The 13,207-nt window shown below is 54.3% G+C and overlaps 1 protein-coding gene across 1 annotated transcript in view; it reads left to right on the top strand.

The window, feature by feature from the left end:
• The window catches only part of LOC108538916 (SH3 domain-containing RING finger protein 3), a 138,782-nt gene that overhangs the window by 26,314 nt on the left and 99,261 nt on the right, over positions 1-13,207 (top strand). Inside the window, exon 3 of the mRNA XM_017887244.1 lies at positions 6,381-6,734. Within this exon, the coding sequence (XP_017742733.1) occupies positions 6,381-6,734 (354 nt within the window). The remainder of the gene's footprint in view (positions 1-6,380; positions 6,735-13,207) is intronic.

A 13,207-nucleotide genomic window follows, 5' to 3' on the forward strand; every position in this document is an offset into this window, starting at 1 on the left:
TGATTTTCCAGGTGTTGTGTGTCTCAGTTCCCCTGGCTAGGAAAAGGGATTCCCTTCCCCCTTGCGCTTCCAGGTGAGGCGATGCCTCACCCTGCTTCAGCTCTCGCTGGACAGGCTGCAGCAGCTGACCAGCACCGATTGTCAGGCACTCCCTAGTGAGATGACTCCAGTACCTCATTTGAAAATGCAGAAATCACCGGTCTTCTGTGTCGCTCGCGCTGGGAGTTGGAGACTGGAGCTGTTCCTATTCGGCCATCTTGCTCCGCCCCTTGCTTCTTTTTTTTTTGAGACAGAATCTCACTCTGTCACCCAGGCTGAGTGCGGTGGCGTGAACTCGGCTCACTGCAAGCTCTGCCTCCCGGGTTCATGCCAGCCATTCTCCTGCCTCAGCCTCCCAAGTAGCTGGGACTACAGGTGCCCGCCACCACGCCTGGCTAATTTTTTGCTTTTTTTTATTTTTTATTTTTTTTAAGTGGAGATGAGGTTTCACCGTGTTAACCAGGATGGTCTCGATCTCCTGACCTCACAATCCGCCCACTCGGCCTCTCAAAGTGCTGGGATTACAGGCGTGAGCCACTGCGCCCGGCTCCCTAGCTTCTTACTAGCTTAGTCACTGGCCAAGAGTCCCCAGTTTTGGCAGCCTTTCACCTTAAAGGCTCTGGGAGTGTTCCACACACAACCCTTCAGGATGAGGGGTGCCTATGAGGAGGGTGAAGGAACCAGTGTTAAAGGGAATCCTTCCCTCTCCACCGCTCCTGCTTAGTCTCCTGAAGAATGACATGTTTTACAACTGGCAAGTGCTGATCGAAGCCCAGCCCAGCCATCTTGCCTGCCCGTCTCAGTGAGGGGAAGCTCCCGAGATGTCTCCCAACAAAAGCATCAGGCAGGCAAAAGCCATTCTTCACCTGCTCCTGAGTTTGTGAAGCTCTAAGGCCAGCAGCCAGCCGTGGTGGCCTCTGCCACACTCAGCCATAAGAGTGGAAGCTTCAGAGGAAGGCAAATGCCCCACAGGAGTCTCTGGAACACGCGAGTCTGGTCCATAGAGGGTTCTTAGGGAGGGTGCTGCCATTGGGAAGCTGAGCTTGCAAAGAGTGTTCTAGAAGCTTGCTACTGCAATGGCATCTGCAAAGAATGGCAGCGTCGTCTCTTGGGAGCTAGAAGAAATGCAGAAACTTGGCACGAGCCCACACCTATTGAGCCGGAGTTGGCCTCTGTGAAGGATCCCCAGGTTGTTCAGTGTGCACTGAAATAGAAACTCTTTTAGAGCAGACCTTTGAGCAGGGCCCAGTACATGGTAGGTGCTCAGTCCGTTTTGTTTTCTGAATAGCACATCCATGAAAAGAGTCATGTGTTGCCTTCTTGTTAAACTGTGATCACTTGCCCTCCTGCTTGCACCCTTGGCTTCCTGGATTTCCACCAAGACGTGGGTTTCGGGACACGTTCCCTCCCTTGTATCACGCTCACAAGCCCTGTCGCTCAGTGCTGAGGTTGCTCTTCCTCCACTCTGGGTCAAGGCAGGGGCCCGAGGGGACACAGCTATTGCGCCGTTTTTCTTGTTTAGCTGGGCACCTCCCACAGCACTGTTCTTCTTTTGATGTTACAGCTGCTGCCCTCCCTCATGACTGGCTTGCCAATCTTACTCCTTTTTAAAGAAAAAAAAAAATTCCCCCTGCATACATTCAGTTTAAAGTCTCCTCAGTCAGACCCAGGGATTTGGGGTGACTGTACTCTGGCGCTGTCATGGACCCAGCGCTGAAATTCCCGGGTTGGCCACACCTCCCCACCGGAGTTAGGAGACCCATGGCTCCAGGAGCTGCGGGGAGAGAGTCTTCTCTATTCAACCCAGCCCCACCCTCGGACGCAGCCACAAGGCTACAGCGCACTCTAAACCAAGGGCCCATTCTGTAGAACTGTTTAAAGGATGGATGGAAGAAACTCTTCAGCTTTTTTTACCCTTCTAGACAATTCTGTGGTTGGAAAGTGGTTGTGGAAGAAAATCACATCTAACCTAAGAAAGCTGGGGAGACAAAGTGTTGGGAGGGGCTTTGCTGAGCCAGGAGGCAGCCACTCGATGTCACAGAGGCCATAGCGTGATGAGCATGAGCGGGGTCCCCTGTGGGATGGTGAGCCCTGGCCCAGTCTTTACTGTCCCATGGACAAGACTGCACCGCTCACTTGCGCTAATCTCCCACCCCATCCAGTTTCATGTTCCCAGGAGCATCGGCCCCTGCAAAGGGGCCCCAGAACAGGGGCAGGCCCTGGGATGGGCAAACACCTGCCCAGGTACCAGCAGCAGTCCTCATGATGAATGGATAAAGTTGCCAAGACGTTTGAAATATTGAGTTATCATTTTGTTTCCATTTTGTATGGAAGATGAAAATGTGTTCTCTTTCCATTAAAAAACGTGAAAAGTGTAGTTACTGGGTGCATTGGTTATGTGTGTGCACATCCATGTAGGAGGGGGGTATCCACCTGATGAACAAACAAGGTGACCCCACATGCAGATAGAGCCACTGGAGCCGTTTCCTTTCCAGATGGCACCTTGGTGGGAAGGGGTGCCCCCTCAGGCCGAATCCATACCACACGGGAGGGCAGAGCCGCCAGGCTTCCCTGCAGCATGGAGGCCTGTGTGCGAGACAAGTCTGCACCAACTTGCAGAGTGAGGAGCTGGGGAAAGCGCGGCTGCTCCTAATGGGTGCACGAGAGCTGCCATCCCGCACAGGCACCAGCAGGTGAGGGTGTCCTGTGACCCACGAGGACATGGGCCCACGAGGATGTGTGTGGCTGGTGAGGGGCCTTCTGATTGGGATGGCACTGGTGCCAAATCCAGGCCCAGCTTTATGATGTGACTAAATTGGAGCTTGTTGTGTAGACAATGAAAACTTCCCCAGATGGTGAGTTTTGCCCCAGGATCAAGTCACAGATCTGTAGCAGTGCCTGGGACTCCGCAGCCTGTGTGAATCTGGCAAACCTGGTCCCCAGTGGTGGGTGGAAAATGACCCCTCAGTCCCACGCATGTAGAGATGCAGCTGCGTGTTGAGGCCCACCGGGTTAGTCCACTCTGTACTTTCAGAATAAAGACTGCACAGGGCAGGAGGAAACGGGCCCATGGAGAAGCCCCTTGGCTCAGAAGCAGAGATGAGTCAACAGGATACAGCCTAACCACTCCTCTTCCTAGGACACCCCTTGGCAGCATTTTGCCTGCCTGGCTGCTGCAGGGTTGCTGGGGATGCTGAAGCTTTGGATGAAGCATTGAGGACTTTCTTCTTTGAGGCAGGAGTTCTTACTTCTCCCGCCATCTGTTGAAGCTGCCTATCTTGATGGAAGCTTTTTGCCTTCACCTTGAGCACCGGCCTTGGGCTGGGGTTGCTAAGGCATGAGGGATGCATGCTGCCTCCCCACCCTCAGTTTCTGTCTCCGCCGTGAAGGGGGCACAGTGCGGTCACTTGTGAGCAGCCTCTCAGGGACACATGCTGGTGGCCGCCCAGTGCTCAGTGACATGTGGCACTGCTGAGGGGCCAGGCACTGTGCTCCTGGCTGCTGTGGCCCCTGATGAGAATAGGGATCCTGGAAATCTACGCTGACATTCAGATCAGGGCCCCATCTCTTCTGGACGTGCATATAACAACCTGTTGGTGCCTGGATTTCCTGATTTTGAAAACAGTTTTCAGTACCAAGTCAACAGTCACAGGGGGACTAAGTGATACACTCCAGGCCTGTTCCTTTGGGGAAAAGGGAATCATTTGAGCCCGGCCTCAGCATTATTGCTGCCATGATTGCTGTGTAATGATGTCCCAAATGCAGGCGCGTGGCAGGTGTGTTTAGAACGTGCTCCCATGCCAGTGAGTGAGATGAATGGAGGGCCGCGCTCACTGTGCCCTGCTGCTCTGTCTTCCTCTAGACCCTGTCAAGTGGGCAGAGAACACGGGTCCAGGAAGCTGGCTCTCGGGTATTTGGAGAGCCCCACGGAGGGCTGTGGGAGGGAACAGGCACTGGTTTGTTCTCTGAGTAGCACTTAGGAGGAAGCAAATGAATACAGCCATGAAATAGAGCAAAACAGCTGAGCCTGGTTGGAGGAAACATTTCAAAGGAAATAATCCTGGCTTTAGATCACACATATTGGAACCCGGAGTGAGGTTTTTCGTAACCTCCCTCTGAAAGGCAGATATTTGTAGTGGAAGCACTGATAGCCATGTGCCTGGGCCAGGTCTGAAGGCAGCTGGAACCTGCAGCCATCCTGCTCCCCCGCTCCTGTGATCTGCTCCTGTGATCTGCTCGGCCTGCCCGGAGCAGCCCTGTGATGGGGCCGCCCTTTCTCATGCCACTTAAACTCAGCAGGGCTTCTGGGTTTTTTGTTTTTGTTTTTTTAACTCATCAAGGTGCTACCAGGTGCAAATGCTAGCTCTGTATCTGGGTGAGACCTGGTGTCTCCCTTCACTGGTTCACAGCATTGAGGGGAGTCTCCTAGACGAGGCTGACGTCAGACTCGACTCCTGGTAGGTGTAGGGGACAGGCCCCTCCTGGCACCTGCTGGCCTCCCATGCAAGGGCTTAGCCTATATCCTTAGCCTATGCCAAGTGTACACCCACGGCTGGCCAAAGAGCGGGCGTGACTGCCCCAGGGAGCCTGCACTGCCACAGCGGCTCATGTGGTCCTTCACTTGCCTGCTATGGTTTTCCCACCTTCATGGATGTCACTGACTCACTGCCTCTCTCCTCTTCCTTTCTGAATCCTGTAACTACTTCCCGGCAACTGCTGAGTCCTGTTTTTCCCATGAAGGCTTCAAACTGCCCCCCAGTGGCCTACCTGCAGTTTTTGGAAAGCCCTTTGGCCACTGGCCTAGGTGCCTCTGTGGTGCCCTGCAGCACACAGCCCAGTCATGCTGCTGCAGAGACCCTGTGGGCCCCAAACCCAAAACAGTACCCTGGCAGACAGAATGTGCCAGCCCTGCACACAACCACCCCACCCTGCTCAGTTTCTGCTTGGTGAGGAGAAAACTCAGAGACGGCTCCCGCTTCCTCGTGCCCCGAGCTCTGTGCTCCTCCAGGGAGGTCTGCCCAGAGGGCAGCTGGCATTTACTCAGTTTCTTCTGCTACTTCTGGAAAGGTGAGGGAGAAAGAGTGGAAGCTCACAGGCATTTACCCAGCCCGATGGCATTTGCTTAACCCAGCTTGTAGCAATCATCCCATGCTGATTCTAGTATCATATTTTCTTCCCAGCCACCTCTGTGTACACAGTAAAGAGTTCCCTCTGCTTTATTCTTTCAGATCACTGTCAGCTCCCCATTATAGGTATGCACTTAGGCTGAGCCGAGTACAGCCTAAGAAGGAAGGGGCTCCATTGGGCACCCAAGTGGGAAACTTCCTCCAGGTGTAGGGTCAGGGGACACTGTCACTCACAGGTGGTGAATTGACCTAACTGAGGCCCCAAGCACCAGCCCAGGGAGCCTTTTCTCACAGCTGGTACCTCCCCAGGCTGTGTAATTCCCGGACCTTCCCCCAGTGGGTGTGCCTGGGCTGCCCCTCCCAGCCCCTCCAGGCGATGCCGCAGCCCTGAGAGGAAGGATGTGGCTTACCGGCCAGGAGGATTTCTTCCCCGGTTGCTCATGGACTTGAACCTTCATACCACCTTTCCTGATAAGCACCACCCAGGATCAGAGTTTCGTCAAACTCTTGGCTGCACAAAATGCCTGCTATCTTGTAGAACAGGTGGGAGATGTGGGAAGGAGTCGTGTCCTGAGACCTCACCACATCACTCAAGATGACAGATTATTGACACTTCTGGGCTGCACTCAAGGCCAACTTCTGGGGCTTGACAGCCTGAGTGGAGGCGGTTACTGAAAAGAGCTTCCATAGTTCATGCTGACCAGAGCAGACTCCCCTGCCACAGCTGGTCACCAGCCATTAGAAAGTGCATTCTAGTCACATGCTTTGAAATCTCCTCCGGGGACCTGTAGTGCTCAGGGCAGGCCGGGAACCTGCTGTTGTGGAGCATGCAGGGCCAGCCCACGTCTTCTGATGTGGGGCTTCCTTCCCGTCTTGTCCCTGGTCCCTCACTGTCTGCAGGGCTGCACTGTGCATGCCAGAAATGGCCAGCAGTTGAAAAGATTGGGGAGACAAGATAGTGGCCCTTGGAAAACACTTCCCTCTCTCTGAATCCCCTCTCTCCATCATGGCTCCTGGGGTTTTTGAGCTGCTCCAAAAACCTTGTCAATAAAACCTATGCCACCCCACCAGCCTCTGCTGTGTTTTCCCTGCCGTCTGACCGATTTGAACACATTGCCAGGTTGTGAATGGGAATGTGGCTTGGAGAGTGCAGAGGGCTGGTGTGGCATGTGACCATGATTTAATGAAGCCCCCACTCTCCCCTTTCTCACTCAGCTCAACGACTCCGCCAAGCAGCTCATTGAGATGGACAAGCCGTGCCCAGCTGCTGCATCCAGCTGCAATGCCTCCCTGCCCTCTGACTCTGGCGCTGTGGCCAGCATGGCCCCAAGTCCCACTTTAAGCAGCTCAGGGGCGGTCAGTGCCTTTCAGCGGCGTGTGGATGGCAAGAAGAACACCAAGAAACGCCACTCCTTCACCGCGCTCAGTGTGACACACAGATCCTCCCAGGCTGCCAGCCACAGGCATTCCATGGAAATTAGCGCTCCAGTGTTGATCAGCTCCAGCGATCCCCGAGCCGCGGCCAGGATTGGAGACCTTGCTCATCTGTCATGCGCTGCTCCCTCCCAGGTAACATCCCGCGGGCCAGGGCAGGCATCCCTGGGTTCTCTGGGGTTCTATCCTCAGCTCCATGTTCAGTGTTCCCTGTTCCTCAACTAGCATAGAGGCCACCCCAGAACTGCCCTTTGGGGTTGAGCGGGGTTTGCCCCTTGCTACCTGGCACTGGGTCCCGCCCCCATCTGAAGTGTGGAGAATGGTGAGTGTGCCCTGCCTGGTTCAGAAGATGGCCTAGTGGTGTGTGAGCTGATTCTCAGTGGTCCAGGGAATGTCTGAGTAATACCCACCCACCTCATGACAAGGTTTTTCCCATGTCATTTGGCTTCTGGATGTCTGATTATGTCCTGGAAGAGTCTTGGCGTAGTGCTAGCATATTTTTAGCATCTCTGCAATGTTTGCTAATTTCCCTTTCAAGAGAAAGAAAGAGCCAGAGCTCAGAACCAGAATAAACTATTGTTGAGTACTTTTGTTACTATTGTTTCTACAGATACCTTCTATTTCTAGACTCCATTTCCACTAGTTTTTTTGTAAATTGAAGTAACCAAAGCAAAGCATTTAAAGGCTGGGCATAGTGGCTCATGCCTGTAATCCTGGTGCTTTGGGAGGCCGAGGCAGGAGGATTGCTTGAGGCCAAGAGTTCAAGATCAGCTTGGACAAGACTCTGTCTCTACAAGCAACCAGTCAATCAATAAAATAAAATAAATTGATTTAAAAATTTTAAAAATAATGAACGATATTTAGTAAGTACTTGCCTGTAACTCTGACAAGATCCTTCACAGTGCCATGCACAGGGCAGGAATTGGGCAAGTTTCCCTTTTATGAATGCAGAGACTGCAGCCGGAGATGGAAGGGGCTCTCCAAGTGCCCGACAGGGCGACCCTGCAGTCACACTCCTGTGCCATTGTCATCAGACCTCCTCCAGACTGTGGCAGGTGTGCATGGGCAAGCCCAAGGTGCCCACACAATGGTGCCCACGCCATTTCTCCCTGCGCTGCTGCTTTCCACCCAGTGGCTCACCCGCCACCACACTCCACATTCCCTCCAGAGTCCCTCTGGCTGCCCTGGACACGCCTCAGAGCAAGGGCGCTGATCTGCAGGGAATCCTGGGGCAGTCACCCATAAGCAACTGGCTGGGAAGAACTGTCTTGTTCAAAATCACAGTGAACTCAGACAACTTTACGCAGAGAATTGTCTTAAAAATTGCCGAGCTTCTGGAGAAGGGCCATGTGATCTAGATGTGCCACATCAGCCTACACACTCTACCACACACATGCCACGTGTGCGCACATACACACATTACATGTACACTTGAGCACATGCACACCCGCACATATGCACTTCCATGCACATGTGCACTCACATACACATGGCACACACATATACCTGCACACACACACGTGGTACTTACACTGCCCATCCAGCCCATCCACATGCACACCTACACATATACACACACACGTAATACACATATACACCTGTGCACACTTGTGCTCACAATACACACATTACATGTACACTTGAGCAGCATGCACACCCACACATACGCCTCCCCATGCACATGTGCACTCACACATGGCACACACATATACTGCACACACACCCACGTGCACTTACAACACTTGACATCCACATGCACACCTACACCATATAGCAACACACACACGTATACACATATACACCTGTGCACACGTGCACTTTACATGCACCCCTCCACATGCCCACACACACCATGCATGTGCATACACATGCATACCGGGCATTTACACCACACACACCCCCCTCCCAGGTACACACCTGAATACACATGCACACACACATACATATACACATATACCCCATGCACACATGCACACACTTGTGAACTTATACTCTTCCCTTCCACATAAACACCCACACATAACACCCGTGCACACATGTAGACATTTATACAGGCACACACATATTGGTGGATACACACTCACCTGCACGCATATGTGTGCGCACACACACGAACGCTAGCTCTCATCGGCGGCTGAGGCTGAGGTCTGGAATGGGTGCTGTGGTATCTGGAGCCGTAACCATGCAGTCATCTGCCACCATGGTTACCCCACTGCCTGGAAGCTCCCACAGCCTGTGCCTGGGAACGTTCCCCAAGGAACAGCGCTGCTGGTACATTTTCCTTATGGGGAAAAGCACAACCTTGGTCCCAACCCTAACTCCACTCCTGACCTGGGCTAAATTCTTCTTGAGCACCTCCTATTTGGAAATGCCTGGGAGGGGCATGGTAACTCAGTGTCAGGCCAGCGTGGCTGTGCTCCCTGCATGTGTGCACATCATGGGGGTAAAGCCACAAGCAGTGGCTCTTGGAAGAGTCTTGCTTATTCTTTGCTCAAACATCCTGGACACTGGGCAGGTTGTCATGGTGGTGCTAAGACTCGGGGAGCTCACCCTGTTTGTCACCAACAACTAAGTGTGATAACTCTGGCCCAGAGCTGGGGTCCCTCCTTGGCAACCTGAGCAGCTACTGGCGATGTGAACAGTCGAAAGTTGTGTTGTGAAACAAATTTGGCTCAAAGGCAAGTTGTGGCAGGTTTGAGGGGTGCTCCTAAGGAGAAGACTGAGGAGCAGCGGCCTGGCCCTTGTGTACCACTTGGGTAGGTCTTTTGTCTCCTTCCTCCTAGAAGAGCAAAGGCCACTCTCACTGTAGTCAGGGACCCCCATCAACCAGAGGGAGGGCCCTTCTTCCTGATCACCAGCCAGAGGTGGCCCTGGAACTGCCAGGCCAGCACCTACCCCCACAAGTGTCTGGCCTGTGTCCTGTAATTTGTGGGTAATATGTCCAAAGCTGCCGTTGGTGTTCCTTGGAGTTCTAAAAAAGGAGCCCACAGGGCCCATGAACTTTGCAAAGCTGCTGCTGTGTCCCAAGAGGGCTGGGGCATCTTCTCCACCACTTTCCCGCAGGCCCCTGAGATGTGCTCAGCACACGCAGGTGCAGGATCTAGTTTCCTCTCCTTCCTGCATCCTCACCTGCACCAGCGTCTCATGTTGCCATGGCCTCTGTGTTAAAACAAGCAGAGGGAACATTTCTAAGCCATCTGCAGTCTGATGTCTACTGGGGCAGGAAGGGAACAGATGTTTCTATTAATTTGCATACTACCTGGCTCCACAGGGATTGGGATTAGGGATTAGTGGGACTGGGATCCTGGGATCCATTTACCAGCAGTTCGACTTGAAGTGAAAGTCATGACCAGGCTACTGACTTTAGTTTGGGTCACCTCAAAGGGCAAGAGGTCAAATACAGCAGATGCCACCTGTCTCCCTGTCCTGATTTAATTGAGCTGCCGGAAGACAGAAGGGGCACCTGGTGCAAGTGTGAGCTGTGCATGCTGCCCTTGCAGGCTCCAGTGTGCTGCTATGGTCTGGATGTGCCCAGAGATCAAGCCCTCCTGGTCTGCCTCTGCTCTGCACTGCCTTCCTGGTTCCTACCACCTTGCTGGCCATGTATGTCTGACCAGGAAGTGCCTAGCCTGAGGACTGGCCTGTGGTAGCCAAGGCGATCCAGACTCAGGTCCTGCTGTGACCACAGTGCTTCAGGGATTCTCTTCCCCACCATGCTGGCCACACCCCGGGAGAGGGAGCCCAGGCCCAGGATTCTGTGGTTAGTGGGTGGCACTTTGGCTTTGATCATCGGCCTGGAGGAATTCAGCATTGCTGTGTGCATGCGCTCATCCACAAACAGAGGCCTCTCGCATGCCAGCACTGCCATCTTGGGAAATGTGGGGTGGACAGAGTAGGAAGGCCTGCCCACAGGTGGTGCCCACAGCATGGGGCAATGCTGGCCCCAGCAAGGGCCACTGCAGCAGCCAGTCCCCTGCCTCTCATAGTCCCCTCAAGACCCAGTGTGTCCATTCAGCCTGTGATAAAGAATATCTTGACTAACAGGATGAATTCTTGGCACCCGGGGACTGGGGCTGTAGGGGAAGACAGGCTGGTGAAGTATACGAGGCTGGTCATCTGGACCAGGACTTTTGGGCCATGGGGAGCAGAGGATTTCAGATCGTGCATTGTGTGTCCCAGTGCGTTTACGTTTGGGGTGAGCATGGTATGGTCCCCAACAGTTATTGAATCCTCATTGAACACTGCACTGGGTTCTGTAGAAAGGTCCAAATAGCAGGTGTCTGCCCTGGAAATGCAGCCAGCTGGAGTAGAGACGAGCTGTTTACGGGGCACTGTGCTGTCCAATGCATTGACTGCAGTTGCTCCACAGTCAGGCTTGGTGGGGGGATGTGGATGAGGAAGCCCCTCAGCTGGCCGAATTAAGGGGCTCTCGCTGTCATGGACTGGTTTTGCTCTTTCTTTAGTGTTGTCTTAAAATAGAAAGGAAGCGTGCGTCTGTGGTTTCTATAGAAATGAGTCTGAAGCACAGAGGACACTTCCCTGCTTCTCAGAGTGCCTGAGCACCGTGAAGCCTGGGGGCACAGCCTGAGAGCCCCGTGCTGGCCGAGGCTGGCCTCCTCCCCGCAGCTGTCAGGGATGCATCTGTGGTTTGCCTGTCCCCATCTCTCCTTCGGCTTCCTCTGCTGATCTCACTTTCTCTGTCCTGGCTTGCATCACTTCTCAGCTTCCCTGGCTGTGTGGCCCACCTCACCCCACGGTGAGCCAGTCATTCATTATTTCTACTTCAGAGATGAGGAAGTTGAGGCCCCCCAGGTGGAGGTGACGCCTCAGGGCCGTGCTTCCGGGCCAGCCCTCCCTGGCCTTCCAGGGCCCCACCCTGGCTGTTAGGAGTGCTATCAGGACACGGATATCACTTAACTTTCCAGTTTGCTCTGTAAAATGCACAGGGCTGACCTCAAGCCAAAGGAGACACGCAGGAGAAGGCCAGCAGGTCCCTGCAGTGCTCCGTAAAGTGCCCCCGCTTTGCTTTTTTAGGCTGAGGCCAGGCTCAGTGCAGCACACAGGACAGGGTGCTGGGGTGGAGGTGCAGGCTCCCTCTCTCTAGCTGTGTCACCCCAGGAGAGTTGCTGAACCTCTTGGAGCCCTGGAGTTAAAAGCCAGCCTCCAGAGCCAGACGGTCAGGTTGAGCACTTATCCTTGTAGCTGCAACCTTGGGAAAGCTGCCTGACCTCTTCCCAGAAACTCCGCTTCCTGTCTGTTAAATGGAGCCAAGCTGTGCCCTCCCCACCCCCATGGTCGTTGTGAGGGTGGAGTGAGGGGGTGTATACGGGCCGCCCTCCTTGGTAGGTGTACCTTGAGCGTTGGCTGTGGTGGCTGTTTCTGCTGCTCAGGGAATCAGGGAATGAATCACCAGCCCAAGACGCCAGACACCAGACACATCATCTCTAGTCACTGTTCTGTGCTCCAAGAGCCCATCTCTGGCTTGGTGCTGTTCTGGGTCTTGGAGGTTTTGGAAGGCTGGCGGTGGGTAAGGAGTGGGTGTGGCCGAGACCACTGCAGGATGGGAAGGAGGGGAAGAAGTAAAGGAAGGAGAAGAAAAAGCGTCAGAGACTCTGACAACAACACAGCCTGAAATATCCACTGTCCAGCTCTTTGCCGGAAAGGGCTTTAGGCTGAGGCTTTGTTGATGAGAATGCTGAAAAGAAAGAGCTGTGAAACGGAGGAGAGAGCTGGGAGCTATGTAAGGTGAGCTCCAGACCTGGCGGGAAGGGAGGTGCCGATGCAGAACAGGCCAGCGCCTGGGTTCAGAGTAGCCATGTGGGAAATGCTACAGGCTAGAGACTGGGAGTCTCAGCGGCTACTCTGCAGGGGCAGGGACGGGGGACAGAAGGATGCGGGAGTGGGGCCTAGAAGGAAGCTTTGCCAGGCCTAGGCCGGCCACAGGCACAGTCACGGTGGCCAAGGAGCTGCTGGGGCTGCCGCTGGGCACCTCCCAGAAGCTGCCACGGGAACACAGGGCCTGAGCAGGTGGGGTGCGGCCCAGGCTGGCGGCCAAGCAGAGCTGACCTTTCTCCCACTGGGTGCCCTCCCAGCGCCTCTGTGGAAGGCCCAGTCCCATTCTTCTCTCACTGACCTCTTTCCCCTGGATGTGCTCGACTCTCTGCAGTCTGATCTTGCCCACCACCCCTGCTGCTGAAGCTGACCCACCCACAGTTACCAGTGCCCTGTCCAGTGTCCTCCTTCCTCGTCCACCATCTTGACCTCTTGGCAGCACTTGATGCTGTGGACAGCACCCCTTCCTGAGCCTGTCCCCTTTGATCTGTGACTCTTCTTTCCAATGCAGCCCTGTCCTGGGCCCTCCTGCCAGACCTTCTTTCTAGCCCCTACATCTACACAGATACCAGTGCCCCCCGCCTTCTCTTCCCATCCTGGGCACACTCACCCATGGGGGCTCACCCTCTCCAGAACCCCAGCCAACGTCCCTAAACTCTGCCTGCCGGCAGCTCTTTCAAACTACAGATTCTCTTCTCCAACTACCTGCTGGCTTCCTGGAGAGACGCCTCGACTTCGGTGCTTGCCAGGAGCAACCGATGACACCCCTCTTTCCG

The sequence above is a fragment of the Rhinopithecus bieti genome, unplaced genomic scaffold (assembly GCF_001698545.2).
Source record: "Rhinopithecus bieti isolate Rb0 unplaced genomic scaffold, ASM169854v2 scaffold_15133, whole genome shotgun sequence".
Classification (NCBI taxonomy): Eukaryota; Metazoa; Chordata; class Mammalia; order Primates; family Cercopithecidae; genus Rhinopithecus; species Rhinopithecus bieti.